We start from the raw sequence: 19789 nt of genomic DNA on the forward strand, positions 1-19789 counted from the left end.
CTCTACCCATCTCAGAGTCATAACACTGTAAGACTCATAGGGATAGGGAACTCATGGGGGGGGGGGGGGGGGGGGAGCATGTGAAGCATGTTTCCCAACGGCTCAAAGGATCTGGAGCTTTTCCCGGAGACGCAGTGGCCATAAATTAAACGCCTGCAGAGCGGCGTCATTGGAAAACCCAGAGGGGTAAAATGGAATCACCACAGATGATCCGTCTCCCTTCTCTGTGCACCGGCCCTTTAAAGGCTAGGCTAATAGCCTTTTTTGGGGGGGGTGGGGGGCATTGCATCCTTCAGGTACTGGAGCGGGATGAATGCACGCAGGCGGCGCGAGGGGGGGGGGCTGCAGCGGGGGAAAGAGGGAGGATGTTGTTTATTTCTTTCAAATAATTACTTCTCCCTGCTAAATTACGTCCGTCAGTTAAGCTTCTAATTTCCTAAACGAGCCGCTGGCCTGCTGTGTGTGTGTGTGTGTGTGTGTGTGTGTGTGTGTGTGTGTGTGTGTGTGTGTGTGTGTGTCACATGTGGACACCTTGTGACTAACGGCGGCCTCGCTACACACACACACACACACATTGTGGTATTTTAGATCTCTCTCTCTCTCTCTCTCCCCTCCCCCCCATGACGGACCATGACTCTGCCTCGCCCCCACGTCGGGCCCCCCCTTTTCACGTCCTTCCCTTGTCAGCGTTTCACCCGCAGCGTCCGCTCATTTCCATAAAGCCACGGTGCCAGGCGCCCCGACGGCATAAACGCTGACCGCGTCACATCCAAACCAGATTCAGGATCAGCCCCACGAATTCATTAGGCCTCCTAAGGAGACTCGGCCTTCGTCCCTGCCGTCGCCAGAGGTCAAAGGGACGGGGGAGGGGGGGGGGGGCGCCGAGTGGCCCGAGCACAGACGGGGGGCCCCGTGGCTCCTCCTCTGAGCGGCGGAGGCAAAGTGGCGTCCGTAGCGACGCGTTCGCTCCTCGCCGCTTCATCTCGAGCCCGTGCAAGAACAAAACACACACACGCACACACACACACCAAGGCGGCAGAACCACTTTGGGCCCACGGGGGACCCTCAATCAAGCCGAAAAAAAAAAAAAAACACCTGCAAGGATTTGAAGTGAGGACGAGGACGTTGGGGACTGGTGGTATTCCCTAAAACAAGGCAGATAAAAAGAGACACGCTCATTTCTGACACACACACACACACACACATCTGGAGACACTAAAAAGGTCCGTAGATGACACACACACACACACACACACGGAAACAAACATCCCGGGAAGACAAATAAAAATCTGCAGGATGAGGGGCAGAACACCGGGGAATACTTGGATCCACATCAGATGAACACGTGAACCTGTGAAAGTGTCTCAAAGTGTCTCAAAGTGTCTCAAAGTGTCTCAAAGTGTCTCAAAGTGTCTCAAAGTGTCTCAAAGTGTCTCAAAGTGTCTCCCGTTGGTGATGCTGAAGTTGCTTTTTTTAATTTTTTTTTATTTAATTACCCTAAACAAGCGCCGTTTTCTCGGCGTTAGCTCAACAATTAGCGACAGGAAAACATGTCCGACGAGGAACTACCACCCGGAGTGTAAGAAGGTGTGATTCTTTTTGGGGTTTTTTTGGTGAGTTTTAAAACATCCCCCCCAGTCATGGAACCTTTAGCGCTGCTCGTTAAAAATGGAAATGCGGTTAAATCGCCCTACATGGGGAGGAAAGGTAATGACGAGGGTTGACCTTTTTTTTTTTTTTTTTTTTTTTTCTCCCCTCTCCAGTTTCAGATACATTCATTTGAGCAGGCAAGAGGAAGGAATGGCTGCTGGCCCTGTGTTAGGAACCAAAGTCTTCACACACCTGCAAGAGAGAGAGGGGAAGGGAAAGAAGAAAGAAAAAAAAGAAGAAAAAAAAAGAAAAGCGACACAAATGCGCCCTATGAAGAGAACAGATCGGATCAACAGCTGGTGGGAGGGAAAAGCGAAGGCAAACCTTTTCACCAGGTCCTTGAAATACAAGCTGCAGGAAGCTAGAACATTTTGGTGGACTTCAAACTCTTTGCCTTCAACAATAATTTTCAGGTCTGTAAACTCTTTCGCTCTGCGCTGCTGGTTCAACTCCTTCAACATCTCTGTAGAACAAGAAAAAGAAACAGACAGCGCCACATGGGGGTTTAGTATCATCTCTCCTACACACACACACACACACACACACACACACACGAGCAACAACAGCATGGCATCCAGAAAACAGGACAAAAAAGTGCAGATTTGGGCATAACGGCGTTGCTGGTTTTAAGAAGCAGCGACGTTCATCGCGTGAGGGAAGAGGCGAGGTGGAAGGACTCGATTCAACGTCTCGGGAAAAGAGGCGTAATGAGATGTGCATGTGGCAGAGAATCAGGAAAGACATAATTAGAGCTCATTTTCTACACAGAGGAATATGCAGCATAGCAGTGTACAACGTGGAATGAGATCGTTGTGTTTGTAAGTCGTGTCAACGCAGCGCTGTGGGCTGAGGATGCATTATTCATTTTACAGTAACATTCTTTGGCTTCTCGGCGAAGACTTGACCTTCAAATGTCGCTCGACGAGGAAAAAAACAACCCCCCCCCCCCCCACACCCCCCGCCGAAACTTGCCCTCAGCTTCGTCTGCATAAAAAGGAGCAAAACCCGCTCGGAGCCAAACGAGGCGGCGTCCAAGGCCGAGGTACACGGCGAGCACGGGGTCCGGGGGGGGGGGGGCGCTTGTTTCTGCGATTCTTAATGAGGCACCATGAGGGGACGGTGAGAGCCATAATCAGCAGGGTGGTGGTGGTGGTGGGGGGGGGGGGGGGGGGGTTTAGGAGGGATAACCAACGGTGCAGCTTTGTTAAGTCTCCTATCGAGGAATCCCGACAGGAGAGAACACAGAGACTGTAATAACGCGATGGAGAGGGGGGGGGCGGGGGGGGGCAGACACAGGAAGAGGTGGCGGATCCTCCACGTGGGGGGGCGGGTGGGAGCTGGCCATGTATTGTTGCAGACGGATCACAGGTTGCTGCTGGGATAAAGGAGTTTGTGTTTATCATGGCGGAGGTGAGGAGGATTTAATTAACCCGCCCTTCCACGCCGGTTTGGAAGATCCACTCATCATTTAGCGGCTCCCATTCTCCTTCGCTGACACCGGGGGGGGGGGGAGCTCGTCGCTGAATTCACGATTCATAATTCTGAAAAGCATAAAGAGGTGCTACTCAGGAGCCAGCTTTGGTGAAAGCCTTTTTCCTTCAGAGTTATTGCATTAATGGGCAGAGAGAAAATGACCGGCTGAATACCAATTAGAGTAATGACAGACGCCCGCTTCTTTCTCATCAATACGTCGGCTGTGGATTGGCTGGATGCAAAGCTGCAGGACTGGAGCGACACACGCGCACACGCACACACACACACGCACACACACACACACACACACACACACACACACACACACAGTGTCAGTCGCGCTGCGCGGATCCACAGCGACCGACATGGCTCTCACCTCCAATCAGCCACGGCGTACACCACCCATTTGAGAATAGGGAGGGATGGGGGGGGGGACTCCACTTGTCAGCAAACAATGGCCGCCCCCCCCCCCCCTCGTACACCTGAATGGGTGACGGAGGAGCTCATTACGGCTTCTTGGTGGGCGAGTCCACGGAAGAACTCATCAACGGCGAGAACCGTGAAAGCGCACATGGCGTCCCCATTCTCTGGGTTTGGAAAGGAGCGTGTGGGGGGGGGGGGGGGGGTACATTCAAATCTCTCTGAAAACCCCAAATGTCTCAATACTGTTACAGGAAGAAAGGAATCTCCATGAAGGACCCTCTGCATCAAGCGGACCAAAACAGCGGCGAGGTTTTTTGTTCTTTTGGGGGGGGGGGAAACTGTGCAGAAATACTGATTGGGGGGAGCGGCGGGCAGCAGGGGGGGGCACACGGTGCAACGGTCCTGCAGGATATCGCTGATGGTGGAACGTGCAGGGGTTGCTTCTCGCCCTCAAGTCCTTCACAACAACAACAACAGGACCTCGTGCTGGTTCTTCGTGATTGGTTGACACACTACACAGGGGGTAACCCCCCCCCCCCACACACACACCCAGTGCTGATCAGCCTAGTAACTCCACTGTCAAACATCTCAGAGCGCTGCGGCCAATGGGGCCCGACGATGCGATTTCCAGAAGCCTATCAGCACGCGCCCTCCCCCCCCGCTGCGCTTTAAGGTGCCGCGAGTCGAGCTGCGATAGGCCGCTGTTGACAGGGCGACGAATGGCCGCCATTGGTTGCTGAACTTGCAGCCATTTTGGGGGTCCCGCCCGCACGCCGCGGCGCAGCCGCCATCTTGTGAGCAAACGAATGATCTCAACTTTCAGCTCCTTGGATTCTCTGTGCGGGAATTTTATTTCCCTTCCTTAGAAAGTGATTTTCTGAGATTTCAGGTCTTCTGCTCTCAAGTTTAATTGCCCCGTATAGACTTAAAATGTCCTTGTTTTCTAGGAATAACGTGGAAGAAATGTTTTGTAAAAACGCCAAATGAAATGTCAAATCAATTGAAATGTATATAAATCTTTTATATATTAGAGACGAGGTGATTCGCCATCTTTTGTTCCTACAACAAGCAGGTAATCGCTCACGTATCTTTTCACTTGGACACTATTCACAGTTAGGAAGCTGAAAGCAGAGCGATGACCTTTTTCCTTTTCTTTTACACTTTAACGATCAATTTCCATCGAGAGTCGCGTTTGAATTGCACAGGACAAAGAACGCAGGCTGATCAATAACTCAACGTACGGGAAAGGCTTTGCTTCAGCTTGGAGAGAAAATGAAAAATGGCACTTTGACTCAAATGAAAGGTTTTCAAAATAATCTAATGACCCAATTATTAGAATTTTAGTTAAGTAGCGGATTACTGTTCAGTAATAGAACAAAACTAGTAATTCTTTAGTGATAAAGAAATAGGAATTAAATACATCCGAAGTACGGATTATTGCAAATGTTTTTCATTTCACGTCAAGTAAAGACGACGTGTTTAAAATAATGTAAGAAAGGGTCAGAATTGCTGTAATTACGATTTATTTACTTTATTTAAATTTCGGAAATTTTCCTCAAGCAATATGCTAAAATTACACCAGTTTAAAAACAACCCGGTGACCCTAATAGTGACCATAATTTATTTTCACAAAATGTAGTTAAATTAGGTCACATTTAGCCTGAAGAAAACGAGAAAAAACAAACATCGTTGCTTATAAGACGGTTCTGGTAGAAATAGGCTTCTTTCCATAACTAGAGGACCATTGAGAATGTTCATGTCAAAAAGAAAGCCGGCAGAAATTCTACTTAATCTTCACAAAAGAATTCTTTTAAAGATTTCACAGTTTTTTTCCCAGAAAGGGCCTTGAACCCCGTAGAAAATCCCGTCAGTTTATGGCGGTGCGAGATGGGTTGTTAGAACAGGATCAGGCTCAATCAATGATGGATTAATTATGGTGTTGCTTGTTTTGGAGCAGGCGGAGAGGAGGTCAGGAGGTCAGGAGGTCACTGTCCGAACAACCATCCAAAAGACGACCGCCAGAAAAAAAGCCAACGACTCCAAGAAGCCTTTAAAGACCGTTATGGACGCCTCGAACGCCTCATTGGAAGATCTTTGACATTTTTCTTTCCCTATGAAGCTAAAACCTTTTTAAAGTCAAGTCCCCGGAAAAATTAGATGGAAGATTGAGGATTTTGAAAAAAATAAAATAAAATAAAAACAGAGCCAATCAAACAAAAGCGCTGTTCTTACTAAAAAGGCTAAATATTTAATGTGATTTATATGCAGAATTTGAAATGCTCGTTGCCATTTTATAATATTTCTTTAGAATTCTAGAATTCTTTTACAATGGGCCAACGTTGTCCGTTTAAGCAACGTCATGATAAATAAGGACGTAATTTTTTTAAATATTTTACTATAAAATCATTTAACAGAACTATTTATTTAAACAAATTTCTTTATATTTATATATATATATAACTTTGAAATTTCGTGAAATCCACAAAATGTCCAAAATTTGAACGGAAACAAACTTTTGATGTTTTTTTCCAATTGAAGTGGTTAGTTTGAATTATTTTATATACAATTTTCGGTTTCAATATGCATTCATGAAGTTATACGCAAACTAGCCCATTCAAATTCCCTAAAAGCACAAATCTTACCATTTCTTTAACATTTTTTCAGACAAATTTTGGTGTGGACAGAATATTCCGAAGGATTCAGTCCACCTTAAAATCCTGCGAATCTCTTATCACAAAAATAAGCAAAGCGGTGGCGGCTTTTGATGAACATTAACACCATCTCCAGCGCTGCTGAGAAATAAATAAACCCGATGGCTGAATGTCAGGCTTCTCACAGGTACAGAATGTCACGACTCTCATCTGGATTCCACCCGCCGAACAAGAGAGCCTCCTCTTCCCCCCCCTCCAGATGCCAAAAGCCTGCATAACTGCGGCTTGTTCTCCCTCGGTTGCCCCCAAACGGCCTCAGAGACGTACCTCCAACAATCAGCGGCCACATTCATTCCTGGAGAACCGCTCCCCGGTTTCAGCTCGGCGCCCTGATTCCAGCCCGAGAGAGAGAGCGAGGACCGTCCGTGATGAGGACCATTTACGCCCCCCCCCCCACCCCACCCCCCCCCCGGCTGGAGAGCCGCTGAGCTGCTCGGCCCAGGCCTGGACTGACATCTAAAAGGAGTGTGTGTGTGTGTGTGTGTGTGGGGGGGGGGGGGGGGGGGGGCCCAGAGAGAACTTGCGCCCCTCAAAGACGCCGCCTGGGCCTTTGTTGCCCTCGTCCAATAGACACGCAGAACAAGAGGGAGACCTGCGGTGGACAGTTACCCCGCGCACACACACACACACACAACCATTGGCAACAGTAGAACAAAGCTGAGGCGAGCACAAAGGGGGCCCTCGGTAACCGTGGGACAGAGTGTCTCCTGTCCTCCGGGGGGCGAGAGGAGGACGAGCGGCTCCGGGAGGGGGGGGGGGGTGAGCGGCTTCCGACAAGAGGAGTCTGGTCAGGGGACGGCGAGTGGAACTGTTATGACTCAGTCACGCCATCGCAGCTCAAAGAATCTCCTCCCCCTGTTGACGGAGGAGACGAAGGAGAAGGAGACGAAGGAGGAGGAGGAGGAGGTGAAGGGAGATTCACTGAGGCGCAGTTACTGCACTCTGCAGCGAGCCCTGACCCCGCCCTCCGCCGCAGCTATTCCTGTGGGGGGGAGACATTACGACGAGGCTCTCATCCCGGTCAGGTACCTTTCTGACAGCAGGTGCTCTCTCAGAAAAAACGTGGCTGTGTACACGATGCATTTCTGTCAAAAGAAAAAACGCTGCATCCGCTGCGGCGGGCGGCTGGGAATCCAGCGGCTCAATAAATCAAGATTTCTATAAAAGCGTTGCTACGATAAAGAGCAAGTTTGATGCGCGTGGGAGGTGGTCGCAATATGAATATTCTGCATTTTCCTCAGCGTGCATTAGCTGCAACACCGCTGCTGTCAGAACAGACAGAATAGCTTTAAAAAAAAAAAAAAAAGATAAAAGTGGATGCATTACATTTCTTTCCATTTTTGGAATTTATAGCGTCGTTGGACTGAAATATTTCTGTTTTCCGTGGCAAAAAACAACCGTGCACATCTCTCTCTCTCTGTGCAGCTCAACGGGAATAACTGGTACGTGACTCCTGTTCAAAACAATTCATGGGGGGGAATGTGGGAGTTTATTCCAGCTGAAAAGGATTTTGAACTAAAGAACAAAAACAAATCAAGTCGTGTCGCCGGTTTTTACCTCCAATTAAAATGTTTCACCAGAATCTGAGGCCCCGGAATAATCTTCATGGAACATGTGAAGTGTTTTCACGAATGGGTCTTAATTAGGAGGTGGAGAGGCCCAGAGGACCCCTACACACACACAGGACGCATCCACTTCAAGGGCGGCACGGGGGGGGGGTCTTTTGATGTGGGGGGGGGGGGTGTCAGGTCAATCCCCAAGTGCCACATAGAGGTGAGACCGGATCAAATCGAGATGCAGCACAGCAGTGCGTGTCAAATTCAGCAATTCTTACACAGATGAGTTGAAAAATCTGTCCAAAAAGGCCCCATTTGGGAAGGAAGACAAGAGGAAAGCGGCGGCGGCGCCGTTGGGCCGCGTGGTTACGAGCATCAGCTCTACCTCTGGGCCCGGCCTCTCTGAGACAGACGGCCAACGCCGGGTCAAAGGAACCACCGGAGCACAAAACCACATCTTGGCACAATCGCATGGGCTTCAAAGCTAGAGAAGCTTTATCAAAGGCGAACAAGACGTGTGTGTGTTTGTGTGTGTGTTTTCCCTTCCGACACGTCATTAGCGGCGCAGCACTCCTCCTTGTTGGCTGTTTTTAAGACCTGCTCAATGTGTGAAAGTCGACATGTTGGCCTCACGTGACGTTCCTTCCAACCGGAGCAACCACATTTCAGTTCAAAACACAGCTGGTGCAGGGCAACCTGCGATGTGCTTTTTATTTTAGAGACGGAGACGCGTGACGTGCTTGACCTGCCGATTTGCCTTTGAATTAAAAAATAAACAAATAAAAAAAAACGTGTTTAATCACAGCGGAACTAAACGAGCCAAGAAATTCAGCTGAGGAAAAAGGGGTCGACGTGATAAAGATCATTTCTGAGGATGTTGGGAAAAACAAATAGAACAAAAAAACAGCCGGTGACTCTGTCGCGATCACATGACTTATAAACAATCCCGACGCGCCTCTGCGTGTGTGCAGGAAAAGGTGAAGCGACATTTACCAGCGAGTTCCCCAAATCAAGTCAGCGGGGCAGAGAGGACTTAATGAGATGTGCTGAACACTGAATTAAATAATAATTATGAGCTAATTACTTCCATTAATTGCTCCGATGACAAGTGGCAGGAATCCTGTGCTTTTCTGCCGCTGGAAGCACACGGCGATCCGATTGGTCGATTCAGAGCCAATCACGCAAAAGGACAAAGTAAATAGATAAAGGATACGAGTGTCGCAACATGAACATTGAAACACATCATATGAATAAGAAACAATGCAGTTTGGATAAAAATAAACTGATACATTATTTACATTAACACTTAAATGCTTTAGAGTATTTATTTTCTATCCAAGAATTACATATTCTCGAAAAGTCCAAAAAAAACCTTAAATCAAATAGGAGCGGCTTTTGGGGACAGAGGTGAAATTATTACTGTGTGCTTTAAAAAAAAATCAGGCCAAGCTTAAGCCTTGAATTCAAGGCCCGTCTTATTTGTCATCGTCGCCAAAAAGGCAACATGGAAAAATTGGATTTGAGTTTTTTTTTGTTTGTAACACGGGAAAAATAAAAAGTGGACCGGGCCGCTTCACGGATTAGCATCAGCGTGTTTGAGCACTAACGAGCACTCAGGTCGCTGCACAAAAAAACAACGCACACAAACACACACAAACACACACACACTTGTTTGACTTTAGGCAAAGCAATGTGGTGAGAGAATAATCCTAATAGCAGGCTTGCTGGCTGGTGTAGATAAACACACTGTGTGCTCACAGGGGGCTTTTAATAGAAGCCAGTGGGCGAGCAACACTTTCTCCATCTTTTTCCTCTTCATTTAAAACGCTGTGTTACTATTTCAGAAGCACGACCGCAAAGGCCGGCGTCCTCTCTAACGGACACTATGAACACACCCCCCCCCCCCCCCCTCCACCCCCCTACTGTGGAAAAACAAGGCTAATTGAGTGAAATGTGTGCACTTCACCTGCAGTTATTTGGCAGGACCGAGGTGTGCACGAGACGCTTGTGGACGGACGGACGGACGGGGGGGGGGGGGGCCTCGCTCACTCAGTCATACTTGTGCACAATGGTGCGCGTGCACACGGCGACTGGTTGGATTCGTCATGACGGGGAGCTGAGCTGATTGGAGGCGCTATCCACCGCTAACTGTCCGCGGCTAACGGCTAAGCTACGGAGGTTCCTTTGAGTTACAGCTCGATGTGTTCGGGCTTTATTTGAGGAAATTGAACACGGCCGTTAGCGTCTTTCCTTCACGGATGGAAACTAGAGTTCAATGGGTGAAAGTGAAAGGACGCCGTCCTGCTGGACCTCAAGGCCTTAGCCGCCATTTAAGCACACAGAGAGTAGTGGAGGAGACAAAGGGTGCTTTGGGGTGAGCAAAGGTTTAAAAAAAAAAAAAAAAAAAAAGCCCCTCAAAAAAAAGAAAGGGGGTCTACAAAGTACGGCTGCCCTTTAAATGTTGGAAAAAAAATGCCCCATGGGAAGGAGGAGGAGGAGGAAAGTGCAAACTCCACTCACGCTCTCATTAAAAGCCTAAAGTCACCCTCCTCCTTCGCGGTTATGGCCGACACACAGATGCTGGAGCGTGTGTGAGGGAAAGCAGATAGGCCCCCCCCCATGTCGAGCGTGTTTACGATGAGTTTCTGTTTGTGTACATTTCTTTCCCGAGGCCCGCGGGCGCCGAGCTGCGTTTTCTGCTGAGTCGTCCCTGAGACGCAGAGCGAAGCAACCGCACCGCGTGGCCCAAGATAAATGTCAACCCCCCCTCGAAGATGACAGCGTGTGTTTACCGGGTAACTTTGTGAAAGCGGTGGCAGCCCGAGCAGAAAGACGGGGGGGGGGGGGGGGGGGGGGGGGGGGGCTGGGGGTCAGGTCGCATGGGGGCGTCCTCCCTGCAGACTGCAGCCTCCACTCATCTGTGCCCTCCATCACATTTCTCTCTCTCTTACACTCCTCCTCCGCCCGTCTCCCGTATTTTTTAAAACTTTTATTCCATTTAATCCAAGGTGTGTGTCGGATGGATAAGGGAGCAACGCGACTACTGTGGCAGAATAACAATGGCCTACAACACACTAAAGCTCATAATCTTGATTGCACTTCAGGCCAATATCATTTGTTTACCTCACAAAATGATTATACATCTTGCCCTGCTGAGTGGGATAACACGTTGGGTGTGGAGGAGGTGGGGGAGGGGGGGGCGGGGTGTGTGCCGGGCTCCATGAGATATTTAGCCTCTCGTCTCACATCAGAGAACATCACTTCATCCGGACCTTTTATTTTGGCGAGGTGTCGCGCCGCATCCGTTGCTGGTTTTTTTTTGTTTTTTGAGGCCGCCTTTTAAAATGCGATAACGAGGGAGAGGAAAAGGAAGAAGCTCCTCTCACGACACACGCACACGCACACACACACACACACACACACACACACACACACACACACACGCGTCTCCCGGGAGCCGGAGCGGTGCTGGAAGCACTTGGACGGCTCAATGAGAGGCGTCCTCAGCAAAGCTAAAGAGACAGCGGCGTCCTGCGTCTCTGGAGTGAGACGTGCGAGTCAATATGCGGGGGGGGGGGGGGAGGGGGGGGGCACGTGTGGACCAGTGTGCTACGAGGAACGTTACCTGCACACACACACACACACACACACACAACGGTGATTGGAATAAATTTCCACCTCATCAATAATTTGCAACAATACGGGGCTCGTGTGAATTCCCATTTTTTCGGGCCCCCGCCGAGAGTTAAAAGCGACGCTGTGAGAGACGGGAAGGAGAGAAAAAAAACAACACAAAAAAAAACATGTATTTCATATTCAAAGTCAAGCCTGTTTTGAAATCATAATAACCCCGAGTTCTGCTTTAGCTAATCCTGACGCGGATTGCTTCCAGATAATCGCCCGGCACAACGCCGCAGTGGCTTTAATTAATTTACCAGCGCTCACTCAGGCAGACGCTGAGCCGAGTCAGCATGTTTGGAAATTAAAATAAGAGCGCAACAACAACCGCGCGGCTCTTACAGCACGCTCGGCGTCGCATTGGTCTCTGGGCGAAGAGGCCTGCTTTGGCCTCATTTGCAGTGAGGATGTGGCGCAGATCGTCGGCACTCCATCAAGGAGAGAAAGGAGAGGCTTTTTTTAATCAACGCGCTCGCCACGATTAACGGCCTTCGCCGCGGCGTTCACACACACCGGCGCGTCGTGCTGCGGCGGCGCGTTCCTGCGGGCCGGGCCGGAGCCAATGTTTACGCATCACGGGACGCAGCGGGTTAAATGCGCCGCGCTCTGTGACGACCGCGCGCTACTTCGGTCCAGTCCGGACGTGTCTGAAGCCGAACGTGTCCCATGTGAAATCGACCCAGGTCGCACGACTCCAGGAGAAGCTTCTGAGAAAATAAAAGCACCGGCGATGACGTGAACCGAAACGTAGAGGTCGTCAGGAGCTAAAAGCAAATAGAACACGTGATCTATTCATTGGTTAAGAGTCTCAATCCAGCGCCGCTACATGATCAACGTTAATAAACAAAGGCCATCAACGACAAGATCGGTCATTTGTCTTGATATTTAGATACTCAGCTGCCCATGGAAATATTTTGGAATATAAATAAGCAAGAAAAAAAATAGTCCGTGCATACAAGTTAATAAACGTGTTGGCTGACATTTATTTCCGTGCCGTGTTGCATTTCCTCTTCCATAAGACTGCAACACATCTTTTAGCTAAAAGTAAAGTAATTACGGCTTAACCAGTTTGAATTTAATTCAAAAGACGAGCGGAAAATGTTCTTCTCCCAGCTTCGAGTGATTCGTGCTCCGGAGGTGAAGCGCATTCGTCCTCAATTGAATTAAATAGGAAGAAGATCACCATACATCTTTCACTGTTAAGCTCAGCGGGTTGCTAGGCAACCGGAGCGGCGGATGAAAAAGCTGGTGACGCAGACGGGAAGTTTCCTCCGCCGGACGGACGGGACGGAGAGAGGCCGCTGATCTTCACTCGCCGAGGCATCTTAATTGCATCCTCTCGGGGGGGGGGGGGGGGGGGGGGGGCGCTTCTGAAGGGACAGCGAGGCTCAGCGGGCTGCAGGATGCAGGATGCAGGATGCATCTCCAGCATACGAAGCCGGGAGGAAAACAACATGAGAAACATCCTCCGAGTCGGGGCTCGGACACGCGGAGGCCATCGCTTACAGGCCGCCGCCCCCCCCCCCGCTCCTCGCCATCGATTTTAATGACTTGGTCGATAGACACACAGCAGCTCCACTCCCCCATCTCCCCTCCGGCCGTCCTTTCTTCCCCTTTCAGTGTCCTTCTTACCAACGTCCGTCACCCTCACGTCTCGGCGCCTGCAGACGTGAACAGACACTGCAAGAGATCCTCTTTACGAGGAACTAAACTGTGGGGGGGGGGGGGGGGTGCACAGGAAATTGATCCGTCGAAAGCACGCCGGGCACGTACTGATGGGGGCAGGGGGGCGGACCGGGTGAGCAGATCACATCTCTCGGTAGGTGGCGCACACACACACACACACACACACACCTTAATGCAGGAATGCATGTGATCAAGTCGCTGCTTAAGTATTCAAAACAAACAGGTCTTTATCCAATTTCTACTTGAGAAGCCTCCAATGTGACCGTTAAATGTTTAAATGACCGCCTTCTTTGCCCACTTTTCATCAACTCAGGACACCATGTGGGGGGGAGACTATTTGTTCCGTGGTGGAGAGAAAGCTCAGTACACATTTTCACTTTGGACCTCCTTCAGGGTGATCATTTCAGCAAAGTCTCCCACAAGGCAGTACGCAGCACAAAGTGCACCTCATTTATTCCCAGCCAGCGCGTGTGTGTGTGTGTGTGTGTGTGTGTGTGTGTGTGTGTGTGTGTGTGTGTGTGTGTGTGTGTGCTGTATACGAGGGGTTTGTATCACGCTTTTATGTGACGCATTTCTCGAGAATGAAATAAAGCCTGTGTGGCAAAAGACCAAGATACACAGCATGAATTTATGTGACTTCATTTTTTTGTTTTCAGATCCGCCAGCCCTCCGATCCACCTTTCTCTGCACAAACTAGTTGGTTTTGGATTGGGGTTTTTTTTTGGGGGGGGGGGGGGGGGGGGGTCGGAGAGAACAGGTTTAAGATCATTCCACCAGAACGCAGGTCACAAGCGCCTCGCCCTCCATCTTACTGCTGCACGCCGACCTGCCGGGTTGATCGATTTAAAGAACAGAAAGCGGAACAGAGGGGGGGTGGGAGTACATAAAGAAGTGTTCCCTGTCCGGGGGGGGGGGGCGGGGGGGGGGGGGGGCTGCCGACGAGATGTCACCGCTAATTCACTGAACTTTTCAGTACTGAAAAGTGCCAGTAGTCGTACTAATGTCCAGAGTCAAGTAGGGAAGATCAAACCGTACCCGAGAGATTTCAAGCGTGCGACGTTTTTGTGCAGTTTGACCTTTGACCTTCACAGAGGCCCGGGACTTGGAGTGGATAGTGCGTGTCGCGTCACGGGGATCCTTCCTGCCTTTCGGAAATACAAACTGAACGCGTTATCTTTGTCACAACAATGAATCACGGAGACGCCGTTTGGGGACTGTCGTTCACAGCGGTTCACGCGCCTGTAGAGCGGATCGCGGCTGATGGATCGCGACAGTGTATCCTAAAAAAATTAAATTAAATTAAATAGATGGATTAGAAATCGGACCGAGCCGCCGTGTAATTATCCGCTTCCAATTCTACCTGCGTCCTCACTTCATTGAATCGCAGTCCTTAAAATAATTGCTTTTTCTTTTTTTGTGATCTGCAGGTTCGTTCGGACACGTTTTATTCATCAAAGATGGTCAGGAAAGAGAAAACAATCTAAACAAAGTTAAAAGCTTCATTAAACGTGAAAATTGGTCGCGGGGAATTGCGAAACATCTGTTTTGGGGGGGCACCCTGCGCCACTAAGACTCCAAGGTCGCAGCAAACAGCCGATTCACGGCTCCTCGCGCACCTTCACAGGCGAGTCAGCGCAGCGATGGCGTGGAGCCGAAGCCCCGCCTGCCCCCACCTTCCCTCCTAAAGAATCCACAGGAGGGGGGGATCACGAGGAAACGCAGAGCCGGGGCGATTGATTTAATACCCAACCCCTCCCTGGCTTGGATTCCCTCCTAAAGACTCCCACATGATGTTGGCGACGGGTTGGCACATCTGGAAGAGAGACATGTTGCGGGGCGGCGCGACCTGCGCGGCATGCAGCCGGGGGGGCCTCTCCGTGCTTACCTTTGGGGTGTCCCGGGTCACTGAACTCGTACTTCCCCATCCCAACCGTCCGCAGCATTTGCAGCCCGTTGGAAGCGTCCTGATTGTCTCCGGCTGCGTGCTGGCCATGCGACGCCCCCGCCGCCGCCGCTGCTGCCGCCACCGCCGCCGCCGCCTGTCCGTTAGTCAGAGGCAAGGCCGGGTGCTGGATGAGGCCGCGGTGAGAGGCCAACTGGCCGTTGCCCATCACGCTGTGGGGGTTGGGGTGGACCACGTGGTTGGCCTGGGCCGAGGCGTACGCAGGCTGCCCCTGCAGGCCCAGCACCAAGGACGGCGGCTGCTGCTGCGGCTGCTGCGGCTGCTGCTGCTGGGTGGAGTGCGGCGTCAGCTGGAAGTGGGCCGTCACCAGCGGGTGCTGCTGGGGCAGCGGGCCCCGGGCGGACGGCGTGACCCCGACGACGGGCGACTGCGCGGCCGCGCTGTGGCTGAAGGAGGGCGGCTGCGGGAGGCCGTAGGTGTGGCCCAGCAGGCTCGGCTGGCTCGCCGCCGCCACCGCCGGCGCTGCCCAGGTGGGACCTGGGGGGGGGGGGGGGGGGACAGAAGACAGATGACTCATCGGCAATCGAAGGCTTTCGTCCAAAGAAAAGAGAGACAGACTCCCGCTCCTCTCCACATCGCAGCTCGGTACCGAAACGGGGGAAAAAAAATGTTGGGAGCTCTGCGTCACAACGGGATTAAAAGGACTGCGCCACAACGCCACAACGCCACAACGCACACATGCTCGGTGAACACGGCCACTAATCCCAGCGCGCGTCTGTGTTTACCCGAACACTCTCTGAGCCCATCGTCTCTCGCAGTCTGAGACGAGCAGCCGCGTTCGCTTTTTTTTGGCCGTCAAGTCAAAGACGTGTGGACGGGAAACGCGCTTTGTGACATCTCACTCCGCTTGGTCTTCATTCACTGCCTCCATGGCTAATTCAGCCAGCCCCTCCGTGCACAGCAGGGGGGCTGTGGTCACACAGCAGGGGGGGGGGGCTACAGAAGCATCCCTCTTTAGGTCCAGCGTGACGCGTTGGTGCAGGGGTTCATTACGATCGGGCTCCACGCGCCGTGAAAGGGCCGAATGAGGTCTGAATTAGACCCGTTTGTAGACACCCCCCCCCCCCGCCCCCCCCCAAACAACCCTTTAATGCAGACGGACTGCGCTTCAGTTGGTGAGGTGGAAAACAATCAGGAGGACACTAAAACCAGAGCAGAGTTTTCCTGTTTTTCAGCTTCACGTCACACTCTCTGTAACATTTGCACGTTCATGTTAATTATTCATGAGGCTGTATGTGAAGCATGCGTGCAGCTAGGGTGCCCCCTCCCCTCCCCCCCGTTAGCATAGCACGCTAGCAAGTGCGCGTGAGTGAGTCGTTACCCGCGGCCTCGCCGCCTCGGTGTTGCTTGGCGGGGGGCTCGTCCGTGTCCCACGGCGTGAGCTGGTTGATGGGCGTCTGTCCCCACCTCACCCCCGGAGCCAGCAGCAGTCCCGGGGGGGGCTGTCCGTCTCCAGGAGAGAGACCCGAGACCTGCAAGCAAAGACAGAGAAGAACGGGAGGGGGGGGGGGTAAGTCTTTTTGTTTAAAAGCTTTGGTTTAGAGGTAATATTTCCTTTTGTAACTTGAGTGAAAAGTGCGACAAATCAGAAACCTTGGAGTGCGCCTTGATGAGGCATCGCGGCATGTAGTGGTGGTGGGGGGGGGGGGCGGGGATGCTGATTACAGCCTATATACAATTAGTTCAAGTGTATACGTGGCCTCAAGAGTCTCCAGAGAGAAAGTCCAGCATTTCCTTTATGTACGAATAACAATTAACTCACTAGTGTGGGCAACATTCAAATTCCAACCCCCCCCCCCCCCCCGGAGACTTTTTATAGCTTCATTTTTGATTCTATGAATTAAACATTGTGTTCGGTCAAGTGAGATAATAGAATTCTGAACAAAAACGCAACAAATGGAGTAAACAGAGAGGTTTGCAGGGAAGGGAGAGAAGGGAAAATGACATTTCAAAGAAGAAGATGGAAAAAAAACGTGCAGCACGGCGGTGAAACTCGGCGCCCAAACCGGACCGAAGAGTCTCTCTGAGCCTCTTCTCCGCACTCAAAGCTCTGATATTTTCTCTCTGTTGGGGGGGGGGGGGGGGGGGGGGGGGCTGACAAACGTTATCAGGCGAGTCCAGGCTGATGAAAACACCGGGTCAATCACCACTGGACCCCTGAGCAATATCGGCCCTCTGCAGCCTGGACGCCGGCAGGGGGGGAGCCCCCCTGGTTCCCCTGCTCGCCCCCGCCCCCCCCGAGTTAATAGAAAAGACCTGGTCACCAGAGCCCCCCCCCCCCCCCCCACTCCCCCACACGGCCTTGTGTCTGATCCCCCTCCATCCCTCCATTCCATTATCCTCCCTGACCCGCCTCCCACTTTATCGGGCTCGCGGCCGCGATGACAAAATAAACCCGGGCCCCAACAATTTGGGGGGGGCGGGGGGGGGAACGCTCTATAATTTGGGACGGATTTTATCGCGGCTGAAGGCGGCGAGGGGTTCAGCGGGTGTCACGTGGGGTGATGAATCCATAGCGAAGGTCACCTGACAGTTTGTGAGCGCCGAGGGCAACAAAAAAAAAAAAAAGAAAGAAAAAGACAAACATCTCGAAGGCAAAGCAGGAAACAGAGTGATGGAGCGAGAGGAGGAAGAGGGGGCTTTTTTGGGGAGGGGAAAACTGTCAGGGCTGGGGGGGGGTGTTTGTCCGGCCTGTCGACTTCAGACAAGAGAAAACTGAAACGGTTTAGTCTGGAAGCCCCGAGCGCTCCGATCCGTCAGAGGAGCCCTGGAGATTCGGGCAGAATTCAGACTATTTCCAAGGTGAGGAGTCCCCCCTCATTATTACACCCACCCGTTTGCCCAAAGAAACATCTTCATATTAAAGCTGGCAGACTGGCTGCAGGTAGGCAGGGGAGGTTCTGGGAAGGTTCTGGGAAGGATCCTGTCATTTCCTCTCAGCGCCAGTCGCTCCATGTTTCCAGTCCCATTATCACCGGGCAGCAGATGGTTTCCTCTGACTCGGCAAAAAAAAAAAAAAAAAGAGACCTTCGCCGGCGAGGAGGACGGGAGCCAGATGAATCGTGTGGGAGACGGGCCAAGCCATTTTGTGTTTGTGGTCAGGTCGACTGGGGAGTTTATTTAATTTTTTTAGAAACGCACAACGTGCACAACGTGTACAACGTGCACGCGTATGGACCAGATGCTGCAGGTGATTCACAGCAAACAATCCACCAGAGCCGACTCACAGGTTTCTTTGTTTGTTTTTTTATCGCACGGTGTACAAGCCACACGCGCCCCCCCCCCCCCCCCATGCTAAAAGCTGCAGGGACCCCATCCCCTCCTCTAACATCCAACTGGGGCCGAGTCAGAGTATGGGATGGAAGGAAGATGCAGCCCTGTGTCTCCTGCCACTGGCCACCATCTGCTGTGGGCACACGTGGGAGGGGCCCCCACGCCGCCGCCGCCCCCCCATTATTTGCCGGGGTGTGTTATTGCACCCGGTCATTCCTATGACGATGACGCGGGGTACAAAGCGACTTTGTGCATGAGCTCCAGCTCCTCTGCAGCCTTTTGTTACAGCATCACCTCAACGACGGGGGGCTCCGATCCCCAGAGAAATTACTTTAGCAGGAAGGAAAGCAACACAGAGCAGGGGAGCAAAAAGAGCCGGGGGGGGGGGCAGGTGGGGGGGGGAGGGGTGTATGTCTATAACAGCCCGGTCCCACTGGGGTAAACAATGTTTCAGCGCACTCTGATCAAATCAGCTAACTGCAATGAGATTTAAGGAGAGGTGTATGGAGCGCAAAGCAGGTTCACACAATATAACAACAGAGGAGGGTTGAGGGAGAAGGGTGGGGGGGGGGGGGGGCAGAGCAGGTATGTTAGGAGCTCCACAGTGGAAAGCTAATCTCACCAAATGTCACCAGCGCAAGTGGACACAGCGAGACAGCTGCAGGCCGATTATGTTCCACCTTTTAAGGTTCACTGTCCTCAGGATATGGGGGGGGCCTGGGCGGGGGGGCACTTTAAGCACAAGAGGTTCACAGCTTCGCGTGGCGATGAAGCCCCGTTAATAAATTCATCGGTTAATCTCTCCCAAGCGGACGGATCTCTGGTGTTTTCCGTAGTGGAGCTTTTCATTACGTTTTCATTTAAATGCAACAGAGAGCGAACACCTCCACAGCCAGTGTGTGTGTGGGGGGGTGGGGGGGGGGCAGGGATGCATGTACACAAATGTAATTGTTGAATGGAGAATTTCAATAACGTCTCTGCGGCGTCCTGCCTCGTCGTGCGTAATCGTGAAATAATATCACACTGTGATCCGGCGCCGCGAACAAATCACGAGAAAAACGCCGCGTGCCGGAGAGGAAATGGAATTCTACTCCGACGCGGCGCCTCTCTTTCTCCCCTTCGGGCCGCCAGACGCAGCGAATCTGGCTGAAATGTGGAGGGTGATGGAAATAATGGCTTTCCTCGGAGAGAGGAGGAAAAAAAAATAAAAAAGTCAGCGAGGGAGTGAAAGATTGAGAGGCGGAGTAAGACAAACCGATCCATCACTGAGACTCGTATCATCGCTTCTGACGGATCGTTTTCAGTTTTTATAAAAAATAAAAAATATAAAAAATGGAGGAGAAAAAGAAGGATCTTTTCCCTCCTCTGGTCAGGAA

General features: G+C 51.5%; 1 protein-coding gene across 1 annotated transcript in view; it reads right to left on the reverse strand.

Annotated features, from left to right (window-relative positions):
• Window positions 1-1101: 1101 nt before the first annotated feature.
• The window catches only part of LOC119194676 (kelch-like protein 29), a 66157-nt gene continuing 47469 nt past the window's right edge, over window positions 1102-19789 (reverse strand). The window contains exons 3-5 of the mRNA XM_062559480.1: window positions 16462-16612; window positions 15063-15617; window positions 1102-2113 (exon numbers count right to left, since the gene is read on the reverse strand). Coding sequence (XP_062415464.1) covers window positions 1776-2113; window positions 15063-15617; window positions 16462-16612 — 1044 coding nt within the window. The 3' untranslated portion in view covers window positions 1102-1775. The remainder of the gene's footprint in view (window positions 2114-15062; window positions 15618-16461; window positions 16613-19789) is intronic.

This window comes from Pungitius pungitius, chromosome 20, assembly GCF_949316345.1.
Source record: "Pungitius pungitius chromosome 20, fPunPun2.1, whole genome shotgun sequence".
NCBI lineage: Eukaryota > Metazoa > Chordata > Actinopteri > Perciformes > Gasterosteidae > Pungitius > Pungitius pungitius.